This window comes from Anarhichas minor, unplaced genomic scaffold (genome assembly GCF_050575085.1).
Source record: "Anarhichas minor isolate MPS153535 unplaced genomic scaffold, ASM5057508v1 ptg000017l, whole genome shotgun sequence".
Lineage (NCBI taxonomy): Eukaryota > Metazoa > Chordata > Actinopteri > Perciformes > Anarhichadidae > Anarhichas > Anarhichas minor.
The window spans coordinates 11369042-11395000 of NW_027466463.1; the positions used below are offsets into that span (position 1 = coordinate 11369042).

Consider the following 25959-nt stretch of genomic DNA (forward strand, 5'->3'; position numbering starts at 1 on the left):
CTTGGCGAGTATCGCGCTGCAGGCTTCATGTGGCCTTGCCCACCACTTATACTGTGCGATTCTGTCTGCAGCTGCCCACCCTTCAGTTTTCATCAACTGGGCTAACACTGATGATGTCATTGCAGTATAGCATCTGCAGGAACAAGTGCCCTCTATTTGTCATTTACTGTCATTCGTATCAAGATGAACAGGCAGCTTTTGGGTGTGTGTCATACATGTGGATGAAACTCCAAAACGAAAAGAATAAGCCCCAAAGAGAATCTGGTCTGCGCACACTCGAAATATGAGCTTGTTATGATCCTTATGGCGGAAGAGGTGTGCCAAAATATATCATGAATCCCAGGGAAATGTTCAGCTCTGGACCTAAGACAATGTAGTTCATGCATGGACTACATCTCTCAAACAGGAAGTGTAAAAAGGTCAGTATCACATAAAAGATGTTGTTATTGCTCAGTGGGACTCACATGAAGGTCAGAAACTTCCTACACTCGTGTGCGGCGATCTGTTAAAAGAGAAGAAAACCCTCATAAACAACCACAGCTTTTATTTTGTAATATTCATTTATTGTTCAATAAAAATAGATTTTAAAAAAGTGACGTGATGTCTCCTTCATGACTTCGCCTGATGGCTCTGCCAACAGCTCCTTGTAAACACGGGGCTTTACTTTATTCTTCAAGTGGAAAGGGAATATAACCCCCCCCCCCCTCTTCCCCTTTAGCTTAATCTAAAGACAGACTCCTGCCTATAACTTCACTGACCTTTGACCTCAGCAGTGATGACTGTCCCACATTCACTTACTTTCACATTTAGGGCAGATACAGTACATTCATCCCCTGGTCTTGGTCGTCTATGTACACGGTTCAGTTTCTGGTTGTGTGATTTGTTTTTGCAGATGGCCCTCGTAAAAACTGCTTTTAACAATGCGAATAAAGAAGACATCTAAGCGCTAACACAACAGTTCGAGCCATTAGTAAAACCATTTACAACTTATAACATCAGCTTGTCTTAAGACATCTTTATACAGTAGTTGCACGTAAACACATCTTTGAAAGTGGAAAGGAAATTAAACTCCGTTAACTCTCCCTGTGACAGGTTCGACAACATGCTGGGAACCTGAAACGCTACAATAACTGAGGCCAGGTCCACGGACTTCACCCGTCAATCTCTCCTCTTTTGGACCGTTTCTGGTGCTACATTTGGAAATGCTGCAGGTTATTATAACGGCATGATGTTGCTGAGCCTGTGTTGACGTTTTATAGCGGTTAAAAAAAGAAAGAAAGAAATGTTAATCGTATGCTGAAAGATAGTTGGGAGCAAAAACAAAGACACAACAAAACAGCCTGCAGTTTGAGATGTGGAGAGTGATGTCAAAAAAATGCAGACTGTTCTGATTCCAAAGTAAAGTTGTGAGGTTTCACAGACTGTATAGTGTGAACAGAGAAATCAAAACCTGGTTTCCAAACAGTAGCAAAAAAGGATGGTTTAGACTGTTAAGAGGCCTTATTTATTGTGTGGTTAGAATCAATGCTATTCATTCCAAAACATACAATACGTGCATCAGTGTTCTGGTAATGGACGTAATCCACATACTAGAGGCTGTTGACTCAGTGCTGAGCCTTGCAAGGCTACCATCAGGGTAGAGAAGCTAGCACTGCAATGCTTTCTAATAGGCCACACTGACTGTGGGTTTGACAATGTTGTTGGATAAGATTACATTCTAAAGTAATAAAAACAAATGTTTATTGATGTTTTGTTGATTGACGGGCTCCTGCGATTAAATCTGATCAACTACAAATTCTGTATGAATGAATGTTCATGATAGATAGAATCCCATCACAATTAAAACACCCGGCTGTGTGTGTGCGTCTGAAGTTTTCTCTCATGATCATTGTTTTTACATCTGACATTTTGCCGTTACTATTCTCCGTTGGTCACACGCATTGCAGGGCGTAGCGGCTTGTTCATGGGTTGAAATGTATTTTCCTTGCATATATAACTTAATTTGAAGTCTGGAATGTACGATATGTTAGTCTGCTAACAAGCACCGGCCTCTTAACAACTCGAGTCATCCCTTTCACAGCAGAGTCCCTCTGGGAGACCCTGCTCTAGACTGGTGGGCACCATTTCTCTGATGCATCTGGGAATACCACTGAACCAAACACAACAAAACACGGAACTGGTTAACTTTTAGCACAGCATGGACTACAGTACTTAAGAGGAACTCAGCACAATTCTGGAAGGTTAACATGCTTTTTTTTCCTCATCTATTAGAAAAACAAAACTCAAGTATTGCTTGTGTTTCCTCTGTTGTGAAAAATCCCAAATTAGCTGGTTTTATTTTGTGTTACTTCACAACATGAGTATTTGTTCGCTACACTACGACTGAGTCTACTATACAGAGATTTTACTGCTGCGCCAGGGAAAAAAAAGAGCACATGAGAACCAGTGCCAGGTTCTGAAAGATGCAACCTTCATCTTCCTCCACCTCCTCTCTCGCCCTCACTCTGTATCAAGCTCTCTCTCCCTTACTTGGCTGCTTCGCTACCAGAGAGTACAGTGGCCAAGAGCAGTTGAGTGGCAAGCTGACGGGCCAAATCGTCAGGCCGATTGCGTCCTCAAGCGCCCCCCCCCCTTCTGTACTTCTCCCTTCCTTCCTGGCCTCTGGGTCAGGTCCAGAGCCCACATCCTGGGGAACATGGGGGCCGGGCGGCGGCAGCCGACAGCTCTTTGGGAACGGCACAATGAGAGAGTTCATAGCAAAAGCCGTGCCCGCGTGTGGCTGGTTAGGATGAAGCTGCCCATGTCGTTTTGGCAACGAGCACGGCCCAAGGTGCCGCCAACCGTGCCAGAAGTCAAAGTGACGCTCCATTAATCTCGCTCAGCATCACGATCATTTCCACAAGTGATTTCTGACAGCAACAAAAACTTATTTTCCTCATTGTTCCACTTTGTTCATTTTGGTGTCCGTATGGGGGTCTCTGATGTTGATAGAAAAAAAAAAAAAAAAAAAGGTCCAACGAACCGGGGGAACACATTTCATGGAAACAGAGCACAGCAGGAAATAGACATGTTAGAGCTGCATTAGTTGAGGGTAACACCACAGTTGGAGAGAAAATAGAGTTTAGGAGCCTGTTTTTACAAATGTAACGGTTCCTTCATTTCCACACACATTTATCCAAAAAGAATCTGGCATGAACTCCTTTCTCTTGTGGACGTGTCACACTGTGGTGGCCCGGCTGTGTTTGAGCGCTAGTGGTGAATACTCCTTAATGCGAACGCACAGTTTGCCCCTGAGCCAGGGGTTCTGGAGCTCCAGCGGACAGAAATCATCCTGAAGCCACTTTTCTCTGTTGTCCACAACTAGCACGAGGCCAAAGTGCTTCAACTGTTCAGAGCCGTAGTACACACACTGCTCCTGCTCACCACCGCCTCCGCTGCTGCCGAGCATCCGCCGTGACACGACGTTCATCTCCTGCACCACCAGCTGGATCATCTCCCGCGCTGACGTTCCTGGAGTTGCACAAAGCTGAAAACACAGGAGGAGAAGATTAGACTATTGTCACAAACACAACAATATATTTATAGGTGAACTGCTTCCACGTGTCAAAACGGATCTATACCTTAACGCTGGTCTCCTTAGGCAGGCCTGTGCGATACTGTGGGTACACTCTGAGTGTGCCATGACAGCCTTTCCTGAGGGCGGCGGGTGATTGCGAGGAGAGTCTCTGTGTGCCGCTGTCCTCTGATAAAGTACGCGCCGGCGGAAGCTGCGGCAGGCAGCGCTCAGCCGAGCAACAGCGGTCCACTGACGAGGGCCTGTGGCATCTCCGCTGTGGCGAGGTGGACGGCGAGGGGCAGGTAGTGTGGTAGGAGTAAGGCTGGTGGGCTGAGGTGGTGGAAGGGAACTCCAGGCTGCTGGTTCTCACACAGAAGGCCTGTCTCTTCTCTGTGATGTGCAGCAGCTCGATCTGCCTGCTGGGCAGGATGAAGTCACTGTCAAAAAGCTCCGGGCCCCCCCTTCGCCTTTCCACGCCACACCGAACCCCTCCGCCACACCGCTCACCTTCCCTCCCGTGCTGTGGCTCCGAGGCCTGGAGGACATCTGGCGTGGAGTCCCTCAGCGACCCCGCTACGCGTCCACCCCCGCCGAGACACATCCCTCTTTCAGAGCTGCTCCCGTCACTACGCAGGAAGCCGCGGGTCTCCAGAGGCGCAGAAGATGAGAGGGGTGAGGGGGGCAACAGGTCCAGCTCGCGGGGACTCTGGGCTCGGCTGGAGTCGTAGTCACTGTCGGTGGTGAGGAAGACTTCAGAGGAGCCCTCTTCGTCTGACAGTCCGGCAAAATCTGCAGAATGTGAGAAAAGGTGCTCGTACTTATACTGTATTGATAGTGTGTGCAGGAAGTTGCATGTTATACATGTATAACAGTGTCATATAACCTCCATGTTTCTGTTGCAAGAGTCGATTCAGACCTGAGTGCTTGCGGCAGGGTTCGGGTGAAGGCATGGGCGAGGGCATGAAGTCTGGCTGAGAGGAGGTGGATGGAGGCTTGTCGGGCAACACTTCCTTGGAGAAGTCAATGATCCAGCTTATGGAGATGCCTCCTGATGGCTGCTTGTAGCGGGCATACTGCAGGGCGTCCATGATCCACCTCGCGTCACGCCACACCTCCTCCATTTGCTGTTGTACAGTTAACAAGATCATAATAGTTGCTCTCAGTAACAATACAATTTATCATTGGATTCATTTGATTCCACATATATATGTATATATATATGTGTGTTATGTTACCTGTATGTGGTCCTGGACCTGCTGGTGTTTCTTCTTAGCAGCCAGGAGCTCGGTCTCAGAGAAGGCCTCCCTTAGGGCCTGCTGGGACATGAGGGACTCCAGTTCCAGCAAAGCCGATACTCTGCAGTACTGGCCAATGAAACTGGGGCAATAGGCATTAAAGTGGACTGTGGGAGAAAGGGAATCCAACAAGGAGAAATAAACGTAAAACACTGGGCCATTAAACACAGGTGGAGCATATAGATGTGGAAACAGCAGTTGGTGTCAGAATTCACATTTCTGCCAAACATCTGATATACTGACCCAGTTCAAAGACCTGCAGGGGCAGGGTGAGGAAGCCAGAGCGGGGGGAGTAGGGGTTGTTCTGGCCAGGAGCTGTGCACACTTCATCTGAAGGTGGGAGGAGAAGCAGGAAGGACACTTTCTCCCCAAACTCCACCACTTCCTGGCTATAGATACGGAAGTCCTGCATCTAGACACACAAAGACAGGTGATCTCAGGGGGGCTTTGGAACCAGAGGAATCCATTTAAGGAAGTCTAGAAGTAAAGGGTCGGCCCCTGGTTGCACTCAAAGGACGGAAGTCACAGTTCCAGGGTTTGGATCACAGGCCGCTAAGCCACCATGAAGTACATTCTTCACTCATTTAAATATCTTGAAAATAGAACCGGAGGCTCCAACTCCAACAGTGGAAACCAGAAGTACAAAATATGGCGACCGGATGGTTTGTTGTAATTAGGGGTTATTGTACACCACTAATACACTGTTGGGCTCTTTTGTGGAGCAGGTCAAGAGAAAATCTATCTTACTGCCAAACCCATATTTGTTGTTTCTAAACCTTTTTTAACATCTGTATCTCCTCTGGAAACAAATACAGGTTTTAGCTCTACATTCTGATGATTGTCTACATATATCTATATCTATATCTATTTCTATATGCATGTTCATGTTCATGATCGTGTAGGTTTTAATGGTGCAGTCGTAGCAGTCTCTTAAGGTCTGTGCAGTGCTTGGTACAGTGGGTGGTAAAAGGTCAATGGACAATGATTGCCATTGTGCTGGAATTCAAACCATGTTCTTTTACTGAAATCATGTAGAATTAGTGGTCTAACCAGAACTGGCTGAATATCCACTGGAATCATGTTCACTGCCGCTGGAACTTGGCTGGGTATCTTTCTATCGAGTTTCGAGACAATGCAGAATAGCATTTGTTTTTCCATTTGGTAAAGAAATGGCTTCAAATGTCACTGTGGAATCGTATGCTTATGGCCAAAGACACAACGTGTTTCAGATCGACTCTGGACCTGATTGCCGAGGACATTGATGTGAGCCATCAGGTCTATGATGGCGCTGCGCAGGTCCTGTAGGAGGCGATGTGGAGCACTCTGCTCGTCCATGTCCATTTCCAATGCCTCATCCAAAGAGGTGAGAGCCTGCAGCCACTGCCACTCCTCTCTGAAAACGACACACATGAAGAACACGCCATTAATCCACATCACGGGTATCTTTTGTCATTGCTTTTGCCTGAATGGTCAGGTTTCTAGTCAAAACTCTTAACTTTCAGTCTCAGCCGTATAGAAAAACATACACAGACATATGATCCCCACCTGGACACGTTGCCGTTGTCCCGAATTTTGGTGTGACAGAGGACGTTGGGGAGTTTCTGGGGCACCAGCGCTCTGATCTGCTCCACCGACGTACACAGCTTCAGGTAGCCCAGGTATAAGCCTGGAGACAATATCTTCCTGCTCCGCCTGTGATACGCCAGCTTCTCCTGCGAACAGCAGGTGGAGAGAGACTGAGTAAGAGCACGTGTATGGTATTGTTGACTGGGGTCGATCGTGTGGTATCTAATTTTGTCTCTTTACGCAACCTCACATTCATCTGAATGGATTTGTTTCCATGTTTTGCTGTCCTTGAGAGACTAACGTTCCAACATGTTTGAAGTGGAAGTCAGCACAGCAAAAAGAAAAAGCCCATCAGCACATTTTTGTGTATTTCATCATACAATTTGTTCATAACTGGCCACAAAACAAATATTTCAGTGAATTGCGGTTTTGCCAAAGGGAGTCTCCACCATTGTTTTGAAACCACAGGGCCAAACTAACGTACACTGGAGACAAAACAGCATTCCAGCAATGGTATCAAGTTCACCGGGCTATATAGACAAAATCAACTTGTGGTTTGGTTCCAGGTTGTGATCGTTCTGAGCAAAAGAGCCACACAGCATTAGTTACAAAACACAAAACAACAACAATTAGCAAAGATTATCATCGTCACGTCGGCCCGTCAGTGCTGAAATTCAAACGTAACCTTCCAATTTCCACTGCCTGAATGAGCAGCTGTTCAAAATAAAGTGACTGAGATGGTCGACATTCATGTTGGGTTGGCATATAGCCAACATTTGACCTGAAAGCTGGCTTTTAATTAATTTGCTATTTCAACATGTCTCTACAAAGAAGGTGACAAATGGAAGAAGGGAGTCACGATGATTACTGTCGGTCTAAATAAAGAGTGTCTGCACAAGCAGCACTGGTAATTGGAAGCACATTTCAATTGACATTCCTATTGTTTCAGCCGTGGAGCCTCATGTTTACTGGTTCTGGTGAATGAAAGTTTAAAAACATAAGAGCAATACCAATATATTGATGTTTTCCAGAGTTTTTTGGGGTCATTTTGTTGTTGACAAAGCCTCACACTACACTGTTTCATCTCGCTAAATCTCCGGGTCACAAACAAATGCAAAGAATGATCCCGATAAAAACCACGACCGCTGCTGACAAACCCTCCGACCGTTCCTAACCGCCGTGGAAGCAGCCTGTCTCCAAAACAAAAGCAAAAAACAAAACATTTTCCAAAACTGAACTAACTACCAATCACTGCCCGTCTACTCCTGTAGGACTCACGTGGAGTGTGATCAGCAGCATGTCCAAGGCGGTTGGCTCTTCAGGGGACGAGATGGACTTGCGTTGGAGCTGCAGTTTGCAAAGCTGCGTCCAGCGAACCCCATCCAGGTTTGGACAGGCATTCATGTCCTTGAGGAGCACCAGCAGGGCGTTACCATGCTTGTCTTTGATTGGCTCAAAATACACCTGACCAAGGTCCTGGGTTCCCAGCATTCCCTGAGGAGAGGGCGGAGGGTATTAATCAAAAATGTTCAGACCAAGAGGTCACGGTTATCACAACCACCACGATATAAATTGCACAATCATAGTCCCAATAGTCTACTCAGCATTTTACTACCTGTAGTTGGGAGACAGCCTGCAGCATCTTGAGTCGTGTCTGCAGAGTGCAGGAACAGGATGACTGGGAAGGACTAAGACACTGCTGCAGCCAGGGAATCTCCTCCCATAGATAGGATACCTGGCACATGGATTGTATTAATATATACAACACGTTATTTCAAATGCACTGGAAAACATAAGCTATAATCTCCTGTTGAGTATCAATAACTGATGGATAATGTAATAATATGCTAGCAACAATGTTTGTAGCAATGTGTCCATGTAAATTAGTGCAAAAAAAGTATTTTTTAGCATAATCGTATTCAATAAATAATTCCTGTTTGGTAGTTAATTCACTTTTTTTGTACTTATATAAGTTATTTCTTTCTCTCTTTTTGTCTGTCTACCTTGGTAAACCAGAGGAAGTCCTGCATAAGGGAGCTGGAGTAGGAATCTTCAACCTCTACGATAGGAATCTGGTCCTCTGGAGTCACCAACACATTGTCATCTCTGTAGAATATGGATGTCAGATAGAGACCTCTGGAAAGGAACACAGAAAAGGTACGCGTGATAAGGCAGACACACTTTTCTGCTATCTTTCCTTGGTGTCTAAAGGGGTTATAAGTGTGATGGAATGACATTAAAGTATGTTGCTGCCATGAAAACCATGACACCACGAAGTCAGTAGTATGTTTAACAATGAATAATGGATATACTGTCATCTCTCAAAAATGAGTACTCTTTGAAAATATATACGTGAACTGACAAATTAAACACAACATTTCCAATGCACACATTAATTACAATTCCTTTCACATTTAAAGTCTCCTCGACTCCAGCACGGAGGTCAACGGAGCATCTACCTTTTCAAGCTTTTAACAAATTTGCTGGTGGGTTGGAAGAGGTGGCGCAGGCTTTTGGATACCGAGTGCTTCCTCCCTTGCGGTGGAGCTTTACACTGTTCTGTGTGGACGAGACAACAGACAAGAAAAAAAAGACGTTTGTTAATTCCATCGCAGACAGAATAAATCAGTCGGATTACCTTTGAATGAATATTCTGATGGCCCTGCTTGATGCTTGAAGCCAACGCTCTTGTGAGTAATCTGTGGCGTGACTCTGATAGCTTTGTCTGATTTTCTTGCAAACACCAATGAATACCTCTGCCCTGACAAACTGGAGAAACATCTCTTCCAGTGACAGCCCGTTGCCTAATTGACAGCAAACCTGACACGACCAACAACGCGGTCAGAGTGGAATGTTCTTCGACGTTTCATGCGCTCCAGTGGCGCGACACCATTTGACTGGCATGCTGGCTGCCAGTAGCAGACTATGGGCCTTGAGGGAACCACTAGCTCTCCTGTCCCAGAGGGACACTAACGTTGTGTATATGTATGTGTGTGTGTGTTTACCTGCACATACTAAAGCTGCTGGACCATGGCATGTCTTGAGCTACAGCCTTACGAGTGGAGCCAAGGAGCTGCAGTAATGTGTGCGTGTGTGTCTGTGTGTGTTTTAACCCTTTGCCACTCACTGACAGGGAGGTCAGTTAAGTCTGTGGGGACGTGTTTATTTTTAGTGGGCCTGGGGGGGGTTGGAGGTGAGAGTGGGAGGCGTGTGTGTATATATGCATGTGTGTGTGTGTGTGTGCGCGCCCGTTGGTGAGATAACGCACCTCCCAACTCATTAGAAAGCCTGAGTCCCAAACCCTTCACAGAGTCCCTCTCCTCCCCTCCCAGGTGATCTTACTCCAGCCCCAGGCCACTTAAAGTCAATAAATCCCCCCATTCAGGACCCGAAAAAGAACTAATTTTCCCTTCAGGTGGACGAGTCGAGTTGGAGCAACAAGAAAAAACAGCACCCCTCGACCCCTCTCACCTCCCCAAGTTTCTCTTTACTCGCGAGTCTGTTCAGCTCTGGTCCTCCTGGCCTCAGACCGTGTTTGACACTGAGTAAGACAGACAAGTAGGGCTGACTGCTGGGGTGCCTGTGTTAGTCAAGGCCTCTTTCACAGTTTAATTAATAGTGTTTGGACAAGAGGGAGAATGTGGCGTGGGCTATAAGCCGGGGCTGCGACGGAGGTGCGTACATGGACATGTGGGGGAGAGTCAGAGCTGAAAGAGAGAGCATGTAGTCGAATATTTGTGTCTGCTTCATGTACATGTGTATCTATGTGTGTGCCTGTCTATCTTTATGTGTGTGTATATGTATGGACAGTAGACAGGACGCCTGGCGGGCCGTGGGGGGTGGAGGTGGGAGGCAGTGGTAGTCAGTGTTAATTTATGCCCTCTCCCGACTCCAGCCCGGGACGCGTCTCTTACAGGAATAACAAACATGACCCCGGGACACGCCACCTTGGCTACCGTGCCTGAACTCTCAAGCTCAATCAGTCGCCGTCTGAAGAACCAAGAGCCACTCAATACTGACTATTATATTGCGTCTCGCCCTATTGCAAATACGGTCTGGCCACAGTGGACAATGGTAAGTGGGTGAGTGTGTTTGGGCATGTGGGTGTGCGAGGAAAAAAGAGAGACAACTTGCTCAATGCTAAATGCAGTTTGCCGTCATGTAAAAGAGTCAGTGTGGACAGCTTTTGACACTTATGGGAGCAGCTTACAGCCTGCAGTGTTTGGGGATATAAACAGCCTGAGTGTGAGAGAAGTTGATCTGCATTTTGTCACAGAGAGAGAGAGAGAGGTATTCAACAGAGGAAGGGCTGAGTCATGGAAAGATGTAAAAGGGTGTGTGTGTGTGTGTGTGTGTGTGTGTGTGGGGGGCGGTTGTTGAGACAGAGGGGAGGGTATTATTTTTGAGGTGGCATGCCGTCTTAGGGTGTATGGCCCCCAAAGTACTTGTCGTGCCTGAGATTGTAAAGTGTCCGTCAAGGTGAGATGGAACACAGCAATTGGTGAGACGTGTTACACCTGCGCGTTGAACCGTCCACTGCTCATGTTTGTTTACGCCGAGAATATTTCTGAAACATGAACTAGATGGTGGCTGAAAATTCCGATGTGTTTGTTTTAAAATGTGACAGGCGCAGTGAAAACGACCCAGGTTTATGTCAGGAGCTCATAGCACCGCTCAGGGTGCATTTCACTTCAATTCAGCGACTTTACTGCAGCTGATACCAGACCTAAAAACTGATCTTAAGGTCACGTACTTTCAAGTTCTACCTAAGGAAATGAATGCATGTAATTCCATAGTTAAACCCAATGGCAGTTTAAAACATCTAGTGTGGTATAACATGTGCAGAGTACAGCAAGTCGCTATCGCTACAAGGTTTGGGTTTCACCCGGGGTCAGCTATGTAAAACGTTAAAGCTCTCGTATTACTGTTCAGCCTTTTAGCGAAACACGCCCACCAAATCGATCAAAAGGTTGTTGATACCATGGCAGACACAGTGGCGGTGAGCTTCTTTTATTTGCCCGAGTAGCTGGTCTAGTGCCTCCTTCTGGCCTCTCTGACGTGGAGCGCGGCCATCGATATCCCTCCAACCTGCAGACAGAGGTGAGAAACACGACATTAGAAGAGCGACACTGCGATGTTCCATACTTATCAACAGTCATAGGACAGGTCAGCTGTACTCTGCATTAATGATGGAGAAGCAAAGCACAGCTCAGGACGGCAGTGTCGGTCTGTTGGTCAGCCACTTTAATCCAGAGTAACATATCTCAACAACTATTGGATGAATTGTTATAACATTTTGTACAAACATTTGTGGTCCCGGGGGCATGAATCCATAACCCGACACACCAGATGGTTTGTTTCACAGAACCATCTGACAATCAAACTCGGGGAGAATAGCAAAAACATCTTTTCCATAACAGAAACCTTCAGTGTACTTCTTTACTCTTCTTTCAATGGATAAATACTCTGGTTCTCTTCACCATTGTTGTTTAGATTGAACAAACAGTCGCCTCGTCGTGTCACACGGACACAAAACACGCCCACAGCTCCTCACAGGATGACGACTGGACCTTGTCCAGTATTTCGCTACACGGTTCCCTTTGAACTGAGCATTTGTGGTACTTACTTAACATGGCTGAATAACCTTTATTAGGGAACTACGAGGCAATCGGAATGCAGTTATGGATCTCGTTTGATCTCTGATCCTGCAATTCTTGCATGATCTCGTGATATTGTGAGATTCCAGTTATTGTGGAAGGTAAGAGCCTGTGTCCATATGCTGCTTTTATTGGCAAAAATGCACTCTCAGTGTGTCGCTCCGCATTATTAACATGGGTTTGCAGAGATGAGCTGACAAATGGGAGCGCCTGCTGTATGTTTGTTCTTTAGGTATATCAGGTGTCATCAGTACGTATCATGACACTTTTATTACTCCTAAATGGTACTTTGAACACTGGGACAAAGAGAGCTGTGCTTCTTTGTCCTGTATATTTTCCACTGTGGAGCCATGTTTTCAGAGAGTCTTCCTTTGATTGTAGATCAGGAAGTTGATTCTTCTTCTATGAATAAAGAAACATCCAACGTTGACCACCGTTAGTCTTTTACTTTAGTTTTTGTTTTGTCAGCCGTGTCACATTTTTACTACGGACAGGCTGCTGCTAGGGAAACATGCAGATTGTGCTAACAGTGGAACGTTTGATTAACAGTATTTGGTTTATTTGAAATAGGTGAACCTGGTTCTATGGACTATGGAGCAATGACATACGCCAGTGGGACTCTATGTGAGGTTAGTCTGGGGATTGGGAGGAGGTTAATCAAGTTCTACTTGGGACCCCAACAATTCTTGGGCTGGCCCTGTTCCTGAGGCTTCCAACAGCAGGAGTGTGAGGTGTGTGAGACGGCCTGCTTCTCTCAAACAGGTCTTGTGTGTGTGTGCTATAGGAAACAGCACCCACCCCAGTGCGAGAAGGCTGTGGTTGGCTGACAGACAGACGTACTGAGCACCACTGCTACTGGAACAGTCAGTATGCACACACACACACACATACACACACACACATATGCAGAAAGACACACAAACATGGTGTGTCTGCCCCAGTGACAGAGAGTAACACACTACACGTCCCGCTATGCTTCTATGAGCAAAAGATTTAGAAAGTGCAGTTATTGTAATACTATCTCTTTCTATTCCTCTGTGTGCTTTTCTTCCTGGGTGTTTCCTCTGTCCCAGTCGTATACACTTAAAAACACACACTCTTTCCCTCCTCATAGATCACCATATCTGCAGAAAAACGATCCTTCAGCACCTTCTGCCTACTGTGGTAGTAAGCCAGCATCCATGCTTGCTCATTGGAGGACATGTCAGCGATAACCCGCCCCCCCCTACCCCCATCAACCACCACCCAGCCCCCCCATCCCCCCCCCCCCCCCCCGACCCCACACTCCCTCTCCTGGAGCCCCCCGGAGGGCGCGTGGGGCTGAAACACGGTGAGCTCTATTCCCGGAAAGGTGCCTGTCCCGACAGGACAAGCGGGCCCTTTAATGGGCGTCTACGGCCCGGTATAAGGCCCCCACTGTTGGGGCCGCGCCGCGTGCTGCAGCACAGACATGCAAATATTTCCAGTGGTAGGCCCAAATGGAAAACACAAACACGCAACATCGAAATTAGCTCTGAGAGAGGGAGGGAGGTGGACAGTAGAAAAAAAAAGAGAGGGAAAGCCCAGTCTCCTAAAATGAAGACGCACACACACACACACACACACACACACACACACACACACACCTACTCACACTACTACCTACTCACACACACATACACTTGCTGAAAAACACTGTGTGCTGATGAGGACAAACATGTTCATGTGTTCCCCAGATGTGCCCCGAGTGTGCCAACACACTCACAGTACCTATGTTCACTCTCTTACAGTAGGTGGGTACTGACTGCACGGACTCAACATGCTGCATACAGTCAGCTACAGTATCACGAAACTCAGCTCATGAATCAATACACTGAAGTAATCCCTTCACACGAATTATTGAATTTACTTACAAATCAGCAAATGTTATATTATACTATTTGACCAAAGAAAACATTTTAAACTCTTATAGAAATAAGAGTTAGAAACCTAAAATATAGATAGAGAGAGAGACAGACAGACAGACAGACAGCTCTCAGATAGATAGATAGAGAAAGGAAGAAAAAAGGGTCAGAGCTGCTCTGGTGAGTCAACACCTCAGCTGTTGTTGCACATGGCTTCACGGTTAACTTCTTGGCTGAACCCGGGCAGCTTCTTCTGCCAGCCAGCCCCAAACGCCATCCTGAGGCTATGGTTACACACTCTGACGTCCACAGAGGGGGGTCCCAAAACCAACCCAGCCTGCTGGCCCTGAAGGGTTCAGCTGTCGTCCCTCCCCAATGATGTCAAAGCAACGTCGGAATGACGTTGGACTCATCAAATCAAATCATGTGAAACGATAAAAGTCTCTCTATGTGTGAGAAAGCTATGAATGATTGTATCATTCATGCAAGACGGACACACACACACACACACACACACACACACACACACACACACACACACACACCGCACATACACACACACACCGCACATACACACATCTTGCAGCTTAGCTCTGTGTGAAAACAATTTTTTTCCGTGGTGTTAATTTAGTGAAGGTAGCCAAAAGCCCTCAGGGCTCTTGTTTGGACCGGAACTTTTATGTATTGCTTTATGTGATACTTCGGCACATACATGAACACACACATGTGCGTTCACACTTACTGGAAGGTGCGGCGCAGGCAGGGATGGAAACTAGAGGAGGCCCCCAGCCCTTCATGTTGTAGGCCGACACCTGGACATAGTAATAGGTCCCCTGTAAGGACAGGACACATGACAGTTAAGGCACCATATACACATGTATGTGTATGAGTCAGTGCATCTGCTTGTCTCCCGCTAGGTCGCTGTCTGTCGTCATTTCAGTGTGTGTGTGTGTGTGTGATGGCTCTGTCTGTCTCGGTGCCCAGTCTGCAGACAGCAGGCCTCTGTCTCTCCTTTCTCAGCCAGATCAATCAAACCAGCCACCGACACTTCCTGACCTCGCCTTGACCCCTGTCATGTGACAGGAGTGAGCTTTGGCTGGCAGCAGGGGTCTTAAAGGGGGGGAAGGGGTTTCTCTCACACAATAACAAACAACCAGTGGAGCGTCCATTTGTCTACACGCCCGCTTAAAAATGCCAAACATAAATCAGGTGGCAGGCTACCAAGCTGCTCCTTCCATCATTTTGGAGGCTGTTTTGCAACTGTTGCTTATTAATGGTCGGGAGCCAAGACTTTCAACAAATAACAAATAAACTGTGTTTTCCAATTTTCTCCCACCCCCTCAATCATTTGGGATTGATGGTGACTGAAACTTGTGTGGAGTTGGATTTCTGTAATGAAAGAAGAGTCACTTGGGAAATGCCTTCATATGTCACCGGAGCGAAGCTTGCGTGTCAATAAAATCAGGGATGAATAGCTTCTAAATTTCAAATCAGTCAGTACCAACAGCTGGAAAAGCTAGAGCTTAGTGGTTCTTTGTGTAGCCTTGTGTCACCGATAAACTACCAGATAATACATGATTATCTGACTTTCAAGACAATGGGTTCATACACAAACGGCGTGATGTGCACGGGGAGGATAAAACAACGTGGATAGATGTTCTATCCAAACCCTCAAAACAAATCTCTAATGTATTTCTAGTGCAGCAGCTCCTGGTGTTACCTTTTGACAGCGTCACCTATGAGAGATTTACTTCTGTATTTTTGGATTCTGGATAGATGGAATCATCATACTGAATATAACAGCTCAGACCGTCAATTATAAAGAGGAGACAGAGATTCTGGCAGAACTTACAGAAGTGAGTCCAGCGATGTTGCACTGTAGCGGAGCGGTGTCCTCCACCACCATCTCACCTAGCAACGGATTTAATAAAGGAGCACTGCTCCAGCTCACTGCAAATACACACAAACAAAAACAAAACACATGTATTAACTTCAATATATACCGCAAGAAAAAAACAAATTGGTATTAAAAATGCTTGTGACTCCAGGATACGCTTGTCATCTGAAGCGCTGGGACGAGCACGGTGGCTGACCTTTGTACTTGGTGACCACAGCAGAGTTGACACAGACAGGTTCCTGGAAGTCCAGCCTCAGACTGGTGCTGCTGCTGACAGACAGGCGAACGGCACTGGGTGCGTCTGGAGGGTCTGTGAAGGAAGACAGACAGAATTATGGCAAGTAAATAAGTGGAGAGACAGGCAGGTAAACACAAGCAAACACACAACCCGTCACTGCGTATTATCACCATTAGAATGGAGCGAGCCCATGCAACTGGCAGCTTACTGTAATGACATAATTTAGTCCTCCTGGTCTGTTGCACAAGGCATCGCTCAGTTTCAGAAATGGGAAAAAGTTTTTTGAAAAGCGTCAGGTCAGTAATGGAATAGACTATCTTCGCAAATGAATGTTGACTCAGCCGAAACTGAGAAGAAGCGAGGATGTCGGTGATTGTGATTGTAACTGCACAAACATCATTTTGACACAGAATAACAAGGAGGGAACGAGCTTTTTTTGCATCAAAGTGCAAATTTGGATGGAAGGGAGGAGTGTGTGCGTGTGACTGAGTCTGCTGTCGGGGGTGGCTGTCTACCCTGCCACTAAGCGTGTCATGAAAAGCCTATAAAGAATTAAAGCAGGAATACAGGCGTGTTATGTTTGCACACACACACACACACACACACACACACACACACACACACACACACACACACACACACACACACTCAGTCTTTTGCTCGGCTTTCCAGTGTGGAAGCCATTAACTCGGCCCAGACAGAATGCCAGCAGAGAAAAAGGGAGCAAAAGAAAGAAAACCAAAGACGACTGCTCGTCTTCCGAGCCTTACTAGCATGCTCGAAGCCTGTCTGCATGCGTCGGAAGAGCCGGTGCCTCCACTCCCAGGCCTTTAGCTGCCTCTCCCGGTCAGAGCCCTCCCGCTCACCAGGACCCTCGCTCCGGACCTGGGCCTGAAGCTCCGAAACCCGCTGCTCAGCCTCCTGCACCAAGGTGGCCAAATGCACTGCTCGGCCCTCCAGACTCACGACTGAGAAACGCGTGTGAGAGACAGTGAGAGAGAGAGAACAGTCAACACATGCATACTGTGTTAAATGGAGAGTTTCATCACCCTGAGGCACGTGTTAAAGTGACTCCAATAATTCAAATCTACTTTGAAAATCCCCCAAAAAATGCTTTTATATTCACACATGAAGAAGACAGTCGGTAAAAGCAGCTCAAAGCTAAGCAATGGTGGATTATACATTTGAGTGGGCTGTTTTTTTCAACCAAGATTCAAAGCGTAAATGCAAAATACTGTGAATCGACGATAGTGAAAAACATCACTTTTTTTGTCGTAGAACTACACCATTGTGGATGTTTTCAGGAACAAAAGATGTGCTCATCACAAAATCATTTACTAGCATAATTAGAGAAGTAAATATTGTGTTGGTTTTACTTTGATCAAGTGCACATGGCTATGCCGATATTGCAGTGGCCTGCAAAAGTGGCCTACAAAAGCAACTGAAATTGCTTTTGCGGGAACTCTTTTTAATGTCTTTGTTTGCCAAAATGCTGGCAAATTCCTCAATAAACTTCTTTTTAACTAAGCAGTCCCTCTTTAGGGATGACATCAACGAGAAAATGACACAAAATGCGGCAATGAAAGTGAGAGGGACAAGAGAGGGAGGAGTATTCTTCTTCTGCGGTTATAAGGGAACGCAAAATGGTGGGAACGTGCATAAGCATCACTTTAAACTGCCATTGTAAAAGTATTTTTCTGCAAAACTTGTGGAAAGAAACGTGTATAAGTCATCTATTTATATCATATGCCACAGCCTCACGCAGTCTCCATCAGAGGAATGTTTTTCTGAGAGCGGGTTGGGTGTTACTAAAATGTGAACAATGATGTTTACTTCAACAAAACCTCTAAAAACAAAGTTAGTTTCAATTGATCTCACATAATCCTTTAACTGAAGTTATTTTATGAAAATGAGTGGAATTATCCAAAGCATGACTGTGTGGTTAGTGATAGTGGCTGGTGGCGGCATAACGCGGACAGATCCCTTCGAATAAAAGTATAGATCAGGTAAATGTAAAGCTGTTAAGGTGAAAAAGGACAGTAGCACACTGTACTGTACTTCTTTGGTGGCTGGTCAGTCTGGGAGTGTTTGGGACTGGTGTGTGTCTGTGTTTAGTCTGTGTGGTCTGTGTTTGTTCATTGTAGATTCCACTGTTGAGCGTTAGATTCCACTGTTGACAGTAAGTTTAAAGCCCCGTGTCAAAATGTCCATCTGGGTGTTTAATTCTGCGGCTCTCTCGGTGTCTCCTCAGTGGCTGTGAGCTTCTCTTTGAATCCGGGCGTCTCTTCTGGGTGTCAGTTTTGTTGTTCTCTTCAGCCACTTGTGTGAAGACTTAGAGGCTGTCTGTCACTTTTGAAACAGGTAATGCCATGCTCGGGGGGGGGGTTAGGGTTAGGACTTAAGTTGCATTTATACTCCGGGATGGATGGAAATATCTGTTAAAGGTCCATTTTGATTTACATTTCCAGGCCTTCCAGGGCTGGAAACTGGTCCAGATGCTGTCACAAGTGTGTACGTGTGTCTTGATTTGTCCTTATTTCACAAGGCGGCTGGGACCCTCTACGGCACATTAAAGTGCCTTTGTCCTATTGAAAAGCCAACGAGGGATTTTATAATGTGAATATGAAGTTGCTTTGGAGAATTTGTTTGATAGTCTTCATCTGCCTTTGTCTCTCTGGTAACCACACGCTGTGTAGTCAAGCCTGTCAATATCAATAAGCATCAGAGTCAATCCCTTTCAAAGCTCATGGAAGGAATCTGCAGCGACTTTGATGTCAACTCTCCTCAGATGGAGTTTGATTAGTAGGTGCTTATGAAAATAGAAGCCTTTACTTTCCTTATGTGCTGTTGTTCTCTCTCTTTCTTTGTGTTTCAGTCCTTTGTACACACACACACACACACACACACACACACACACACACACACACACACACACACACACACACACACACACACACACACACACACACACACACACACACACACACACACACACACACACACACACCTCACTGTTTCTCATGAGCTATTTGAGTTCTGGAGAGAGAGCACAATCAAAGAGTAAACTTCAGTAAACATCACTTTCCATTCAAGTGTTTTCAATTTAATGATACCTTTATAAGACGCCTGGCTCAGCTCTGGAGAAGTATATGTGTGTATGTGTGTGTGTGTGTGTGTGTGTGTGCGCAAGTACAAACACAAACAGCCGAGGAGCCTCACTGGCGAGTTCTAATCATTAACAGAGGAAGGGAGCGGGGGCTCAGCAGATCACAGACAGTGCTTATGAAGATGACTAATATTGCATCATGGTTACCACCCCTTCATCGCATTTAATATGTTTTCTCTGCCAGCACACAACAGAAAGAGAGAGAGTGTGTGTGTTTGTGTTTGTCTGTAGCATGCGGATGACTGTGTTCCTGGTATGCACGAAGAGAGATTGTGCTATTAGCTGTGTGCGTGCGTCGTTGCTTCAGGCAACACCTGCGGTTGCTTTTCGGAAAGCAGCTGATGTTGCCGTGGCAGCGGCTTTGACGTCCACATTGACAGTTGAATCCCGTCGAGAGGCCGTTGACGCCCCGAACAAACTCCGTCTGGTATCATTTCTGAGCCGTGCTAAAGATTGAAATCTAAATAGGAAAAGAATGATGACTGATCCGTCGGTAAGTGACAGATGTGGTTTTGGGGCCTCACTGGCGTCATAACTTGACAACTACTTTTGGCTTTTCCATATATCACACACGATTTGATCGGTGAAAGCATCGGGCAAATCGACATGCTTCCTGCTCAAAGCCAAGGTAGCATTGGCTATGGTATGATTCATGTGAAGACCAGCCAGACTCCAAACTAAAGAGCTGTCAGACTTTACAAGGAGAAATACGATTAGATACTGAAACGTTGCTCTTGTTAGAGACATCGTGGCAACCCCTGAGATCTTGGATATTTTTTTACAGAAACAAAATGAATTGAGCTACTTGAATCAATTGAATAGTAGCATTAGGCAACTTTGTCGACCTCCCTTTCAATCAGTCACAGAAAGTGAGCACACTCCAGCAAAGTGGGTGTTTGTGATTTGCAGTAAAATTAAAAGAATTATAATTTGCAACACATTACAGTGACATGACACTACAGTGCGTGCTACTCTCTGCGTGATTGCCACATCAGATGCAACTACGCAGCAAGTGAACTAAACGGAGTACGTCACAGGCTCTGTAGTTTAGATTTCTCCCATTAACATTGAAATGATTCCCCCCCCCCCCATGTGACTGGGTTGGTGCTACAGGTATACGTCGCGCTCCTCTACTCACAGTGGGGGCTCTCCTTCGCACCAGCTCGCAGTAGCAGCTTGGCCATGGGCACGTTGTTGGTCATGATAGCGATATCGAGCGGCAGGAGGCCCTCACTGTTTGGGGTGTTGTGGTCCAGCTCTTCCAGACTGTACTGGGACAGAAGCAGCTGCACCAGGTCCAACTCCTGGTGCTCCACTGCCTCAAACAACGCTTCGTTACTCTGGAACTGTAACACAAAGAAAGAGAAGTTTAAAAAAAGAAGTTCTGATACCTTTTTCTGTCTTGCTCTACAATAGTGAGATGGGTGGGTGCGTGATGCTACTACCTGAGGCTCTCTTACTTTCCAAGTCTGTATGTTTCCTCAGGATATTTTTAGACTACAATATTCCTGGGCTTATTATTTTTTCCTTCCCCGTCTCTCCCTGACTTACTATGGTGGTTTTGCGCAGCCTCTCCTTGTCTCCTCCCCGTCCTGACACCACACTGTCCTCCAGGGCAGGGGGGTTGGTGCCCACACGGAACTTTCCAGACAAGTTGCGGTATAGGCGGCGAGCCGCGCTTGGCGAGGACAGGCTGGCCGACTTGCGGGTTGGGGCCGGCTGGTGGGCCTGCTCGGCCCTCATGGGCTGCGTCATCTTGGCAGAGTCAGCCCTGGAGGAGAGATGGATGGGTGAGAGACAGGAGGGATACTGCAAGCGAGAGAAAAGAGCGGACTATGGCATTTAACACAGAACATGGGACACAGTACTTCTCCAATCCAAAGAGCTTACACCCCTAGAGAAGATCACTGCGCTCACAGACACATGCTGAGGTTTAGATTCTGGCTCTGGAAAACGACACCAGGAATTCATTGGGCTCAATTTGGCAATAGTGGTTTCAGCGCCACGGCATCAGTGTCTTACACGACTCACACTGTACCATATATCAGCTCTGCATATCAATTGTGGAAACACATTTAATGCCTAGTGTTGATATAACAATATGTATAGCAGTGCCTGTCCATATTTTTGGACTGTGACAATTTAAAGCAATGAAATGCCCACTGTCAACAGCTGACCAAAGACTTATTTTGCCCTTTTTGTTTTTAGCTATTTTGATTATCAGAGACAAAAACCTTTACATAGTTCAAAAACTCAGAAAATGATCTTCAACCCCCTGGGAAGGTGGTTCAAACACCTGGCTGAGAACCACTGATCTACGGCATGGTGATACATTACACTGATCTGCCAGATGGGCACCATGCTGGCATTATCACTTCTCAGTCACAGATGCCATATGAGTCAAGCTGCACTGGTGATGCCAGCCTGGTAGCCGGTTTGCCGGCGCTGCTCAGTAATGTCACGTCTTTCTGATTTGCTTCAAAAGATCAGTATCTCTTGCCACTGGTGTCTTGGCTTCTCTGGTATGACGACTATGCCGCCCCTCTCCATTCTGCCATGGGAACTATGTAGATGACAGTGAGTGTCTAGGGTGAGTCTGGTACGTGGCGTTCACACACCCTCGACTGCTGAAGGAAATATCAGCAGGACTCTACAGGCGATGGTGACAGACTCCGTGACAGGTCCCAACGAACACACCAGAGAGATAAATTAATTCTTTCAACACCTTCCTTTTCTCTCTCGTCTCCTTACATCTTAGGAACTCGTTTCCCTTCCTATCATCTCTTGCCCTCTCTGTTTCATTGCTCTGTTCCTTCCCTTGGCTCTTGACCTTTCACTCATTCCCCTTATCTACTTGTTGCCTCTCATATACCTCCCATCTCCCACATCCCCCCCCCCCCCCCCCCCCCCTCTCCCTCTCCCACTAACGGCTCTCTTCTTACCTTGATTCTACTCTGAATTATCTATTCATTGCAGTTTGACAATAGAAGAATCTTTCTGATCTTCAATTCTAGCATCACAAACCCACTTGAAACAGCCATACTTAATTAATTATGATACCAGTTCTTGAAAAATAAAAAGATTTCGATGGGAACTGAAAGTCAGTAACTGGTTGAGTAAGTAGGTTATATAACAATTTCCCAAAATAATTAGAAAAAGAAGATATTCGATTTGAATGGGAGCTGAGACATCTTTTAGCCGACCTAAAAATACTTTTCAGTTACCAAAAGATCACGATGTGAATGCCTACAGCAGTCAACATGTTTGTCTCGAGCCACGTTTCCCGCTCCAGTCCTTGGAAAATGCTTGCTTGTTATCAGTCTCTGGAAAACATCATCGGTTTAATACCGCAGATGTAAATGCTAAGCAACGGGCAGCGAGAGGTGGAGGAGAGTAAATAAAGCTTGAGTTACGTTGGTCCATCAGGCCATTTGCCAGGAAGTAGCACTAAGGCCAAGAACAGATTTGTCAAGGTGAGAACATCTGTAGGAAAAATTGTATTTATACTCATGCTCATGCTATGGACGTGTGAGCCCCCCCCACACACACTCAAAATCCCTCCCCCAACCCATGCAGTTCGTACAACAGCTGACGGCGGCCAACATAGTAGACTTTAAAGCAGCTCCAAGCCCCCGCAACAAGCCCTTTTTCACAGGGCCGATACACCTAAAATACCCACGATCCCCGTCCCTTCCCGCTCCGTCCCATCCATCCCCACTCCATCCCGTAATAGAGGCCTTATTTTAGACATCCTCGTGTTCCCGGCTGGGCCTAACCTATTCCAGGGTTCCAGATAAAGCGCGGCAGGTATTTGGAATCATTTTTCCATGGGCCTGGCCCGGAAGATAAAACAAGAGATATATTTGTAACGCGTGTCAGTATCCCATTTCAAAGAGAAAGCCCATTGGAATCCAGCCCCGGGCTTATTGTTATTTGCCTGAGATGGAACAGGCAACTTTTTTTCTGTCGGCAGGATGGTGCCCTATCACTCCGTGACGACATTAGGGAGTGTGTAACGTGGTGTAGGGCGCGTGTGTGTCTTTACTCTCCAAGAGATGCTGTATCCTACACGTGAGACAATAATTACACAAAAGAAAGAGAGAAAAAGCAAGACAAAGCGTTTTAAGATTTTAACACTGATTTACAGCCACACATCTATCCATACTTGGTGGCCCTTATGATAACGGCATTCTTTTGACACCTTATCTAATCAGTGGCCCTGGCGGCCATAATTGCAGTCATCTGCTGTCAATAAATGCTGACAATGACCATGTCTTGTAGACACATATTTAATGAACATCCATGGTTAGAGCTCAACCTCACGGACAAATCAGTCCGAGTTTCCTGTGACTGTTGTGGAGGGTTGAATCTCCCCCACCGAGAGAAGGCCGGAGAGCACGCTCCACTGCTATTTTACAGTAGAGTTGCTTCTTAATAAATCTACCATAAACTGGTTTACAATTAAAAGTATTTAATCCTACTGAAGCTAATACAATTACAGAATGAAGTACACTACTAACAAAATATATAATAATATGATCCGCGCGGAAAAGCTATTCACTCGCGACTCAGCCTGAAAACACAGATGCTTCCACGCTGAGAGCCGAGTAGGAAGAGAGTGAATACCTTTCCAGCACTTCCTCTTACAGTTTGAAATCCCCTCCCTTTTGGCCATCTTAATTCCAATTGGCTAATTTCGGTTGCCTCCTCCTGGCGTCAGGCTTCCGAAAACCCGGGCACAACCTGCAAATGTCTGTCTAGAAGTCTGACTTTCCCTTGGCTATTCTTCACAGTTTAATACATTCAATGACTGTCTTTTATGGCTTAACACTTCTTTGGTAAACATTCTATATAAAGATTAGGATTTGCAACTTTTGGCAAAAACCTTCACAAGTTTCACAAGCAAATATTAAGGTGCTACAATTCTACTAAGATACACTTCTAACTACAAATTCTAAAACACTTCTAATTATGAATCTTCTAATTATGTATTCCAACATACTTCCAATTATGATTTCTTAATTATGAATCATTAAACACTTCTATTATAATTTCTTAAAACACACTTCTAAACCCCAAATTTCCTACACTGTTCACAATAAAAGCCATCCAAAGTTTCGCTTGTGAGTGCTTTAAATGTGAACTAGCATTGATAGGAAATGTTCGGTTAGCATACAGCTCTCATGCAGCGTTTAGGAAGAGTGCAAATGGCAATGCTGGATTACATGCATGCATCGTTTCCTGTCAATCCCTCGTGTTTAGGTAGGCAATTTGAATCCAGCACAGGAATGGCGGACCCCGCCACTTATGATTAATAATACTAAATAGAGAGGTAATTGTAGAACGCAAATACATTGAATAGCTATTGCTGAAAACAATGCTAGTATCAAAAATGGGGTCTACCGCTGTTACAATAACCTGAATAAATGACGAGAGATTCAAAAGCTCCACGATATCTCTCTCACACACACACACTAAGTCTATGCCACACAATTTCCTACACTTTTACCAGGTTTGGGAAACAGGAAGCAGTTGTTCTGGGAAACCAAAGTCTCTTCCAAAAGCCAGGCTTCATGTTTGGCCCCCGATCAATCCCACATCAAATAAACCCAGTCTGCAGTGAGACTGCATCAGTACCGACAAACAATCAACACCCCCAAACTGCAAACACGCATACACACACAGCATTCCCTTTATTAGTTGTATCGGCATGTTTACACAAACAGCTTAGTCCTCCAGACAGTGAGTCACATGTAAACAAAGACTACATATAAAATCTGCAGACAGAGTCCAGACAATTACTGCCTTAAAGTCAAGATGGGAAAAACCTGTGACTTAAGAAAATGTAAAAAAAAAGAAGAAGAAAAAAAGTTGATTCCCATCTTGCAGAATTTCCGAGATTTTTGTGTGAGCTAAAAAGCAGCCGCAAGTATGCACATAACAGCTCATAACAGTTGTGTGCAGAGGGAAATCTCAGAAACCTTCAAAGCAAATCTGCAAACTGACAGCGGAGTGGAAAATGTTGCTTAGTCTGACGGCTCACAGTTTATGTTGCAACATATAAATTACACAATCAAGAAACAATGAATCCTTCCAACCTGTTGTCAACAGTACGGGGGTGACCACACACACACACACACACACACACACACACACACACACTCACACTCACAGAAACACACGTCTGACTCAGCTGCCAATAAGATTTGATTCCCAAAATACTTATCTTGGTGAGCTAGCAATGAAATCATCCACAGGCCTTAGACACCTAGCCCATTCTGTCAGCTTAATTGTGTTTGTCGGGTTTATAACATAAAACTGAATCACTATTTTGAATCAGTTCATTGTTCAGCCGTACACGGTAATGCAGAAATGGTTCAGGCAAATGGGAACTTGAATGGGAGCCGAAAATATGTTCTTGGCCAGAGCTTCTACAAATATAGATAACTTTATTCTAAACAATGGAAAATGTCTTTGCAACACCCACCCACACTAAAGCACGTTGCGTCGCATAGTGGGATACCTACAGGCATGTGTTTATGTGTGTATGTATATCAGCATGTAGAGAAAGACATTACGTGGACTGCTGACCAAATTAGCAAAGGCAGCACACATTAAGATATTTTGATAGTGAGGCACGACAATACATTTATGTTAAAGTAACTAAAGCACACAATGCAACCATATTTAGACAACTACAT

General features: G+C 45.6%; 1 protein-coding gene across 1 annotated transcript in view; it reads right to left on the minus strand.

Moving 5' to 3' along the window:
- Positions 1–551: 551 nt before the first annotated feature.
- ankfn1b (ankyrin repeat and fibronectin type III domain containing 1b) overlaps positions 552–25959 on the minus strand; it is a 97385-nt gene continuing 71977 nt past the window's right edge. The window contains exons 6-23 of the mRNA XM_076093593.1: positions 20810–21029; positions 20397–20604; positions 16863–17060; positions 16051–16164; positions 15810–15907; positions 14700–14790; positions 11398–11505; positions 8877–8976; positions 8421–8553; positions 8033–8152; positions 7696–7911; positions 6397–6563; positions 6094–6244; positions 5095–5263; positions 4792–4958; positions 4473–4680; positions 3621–4345; positions 552–3526 (exon numbers count right to left, since the gene is read on the minus strand). Coding sequence (XP_075949708.1) covers positions 3218–3526; positions 3621–4345; positions 4473–4680; positions 4792–4958; positions 5095–5263; positions 6094–6244; positions 6397–6563; positions 7696–7911; positions 8033–8152; positions 8421–8553; positions 8877–8976; positions 11398–11505; positions 14700–14790; positions 15810–15907; positions 16051–16164; positions 16863–17060; positions 20397–20604; positions 20810–21029 — 3502 coding nt within the window. The 3' untranslated portion in view covers positions 552–3217. The remainder of the gene's footprint in view (positions 3527–3620; positions 4346–4472; positions 4681–4791; positions 4959–5094; positions 5264–6093; positions 6245–6396; positions 6564–7695; positions 7912–8032; positions 8153–8420; positions 8554–8876; positions 8977–11397; positions 11506–14699; positions 14791–15809; positions 15908–16050; positions 16165–16862; positions 17061–20396; positions 20605–20809; positions 21030–25959) is intronic.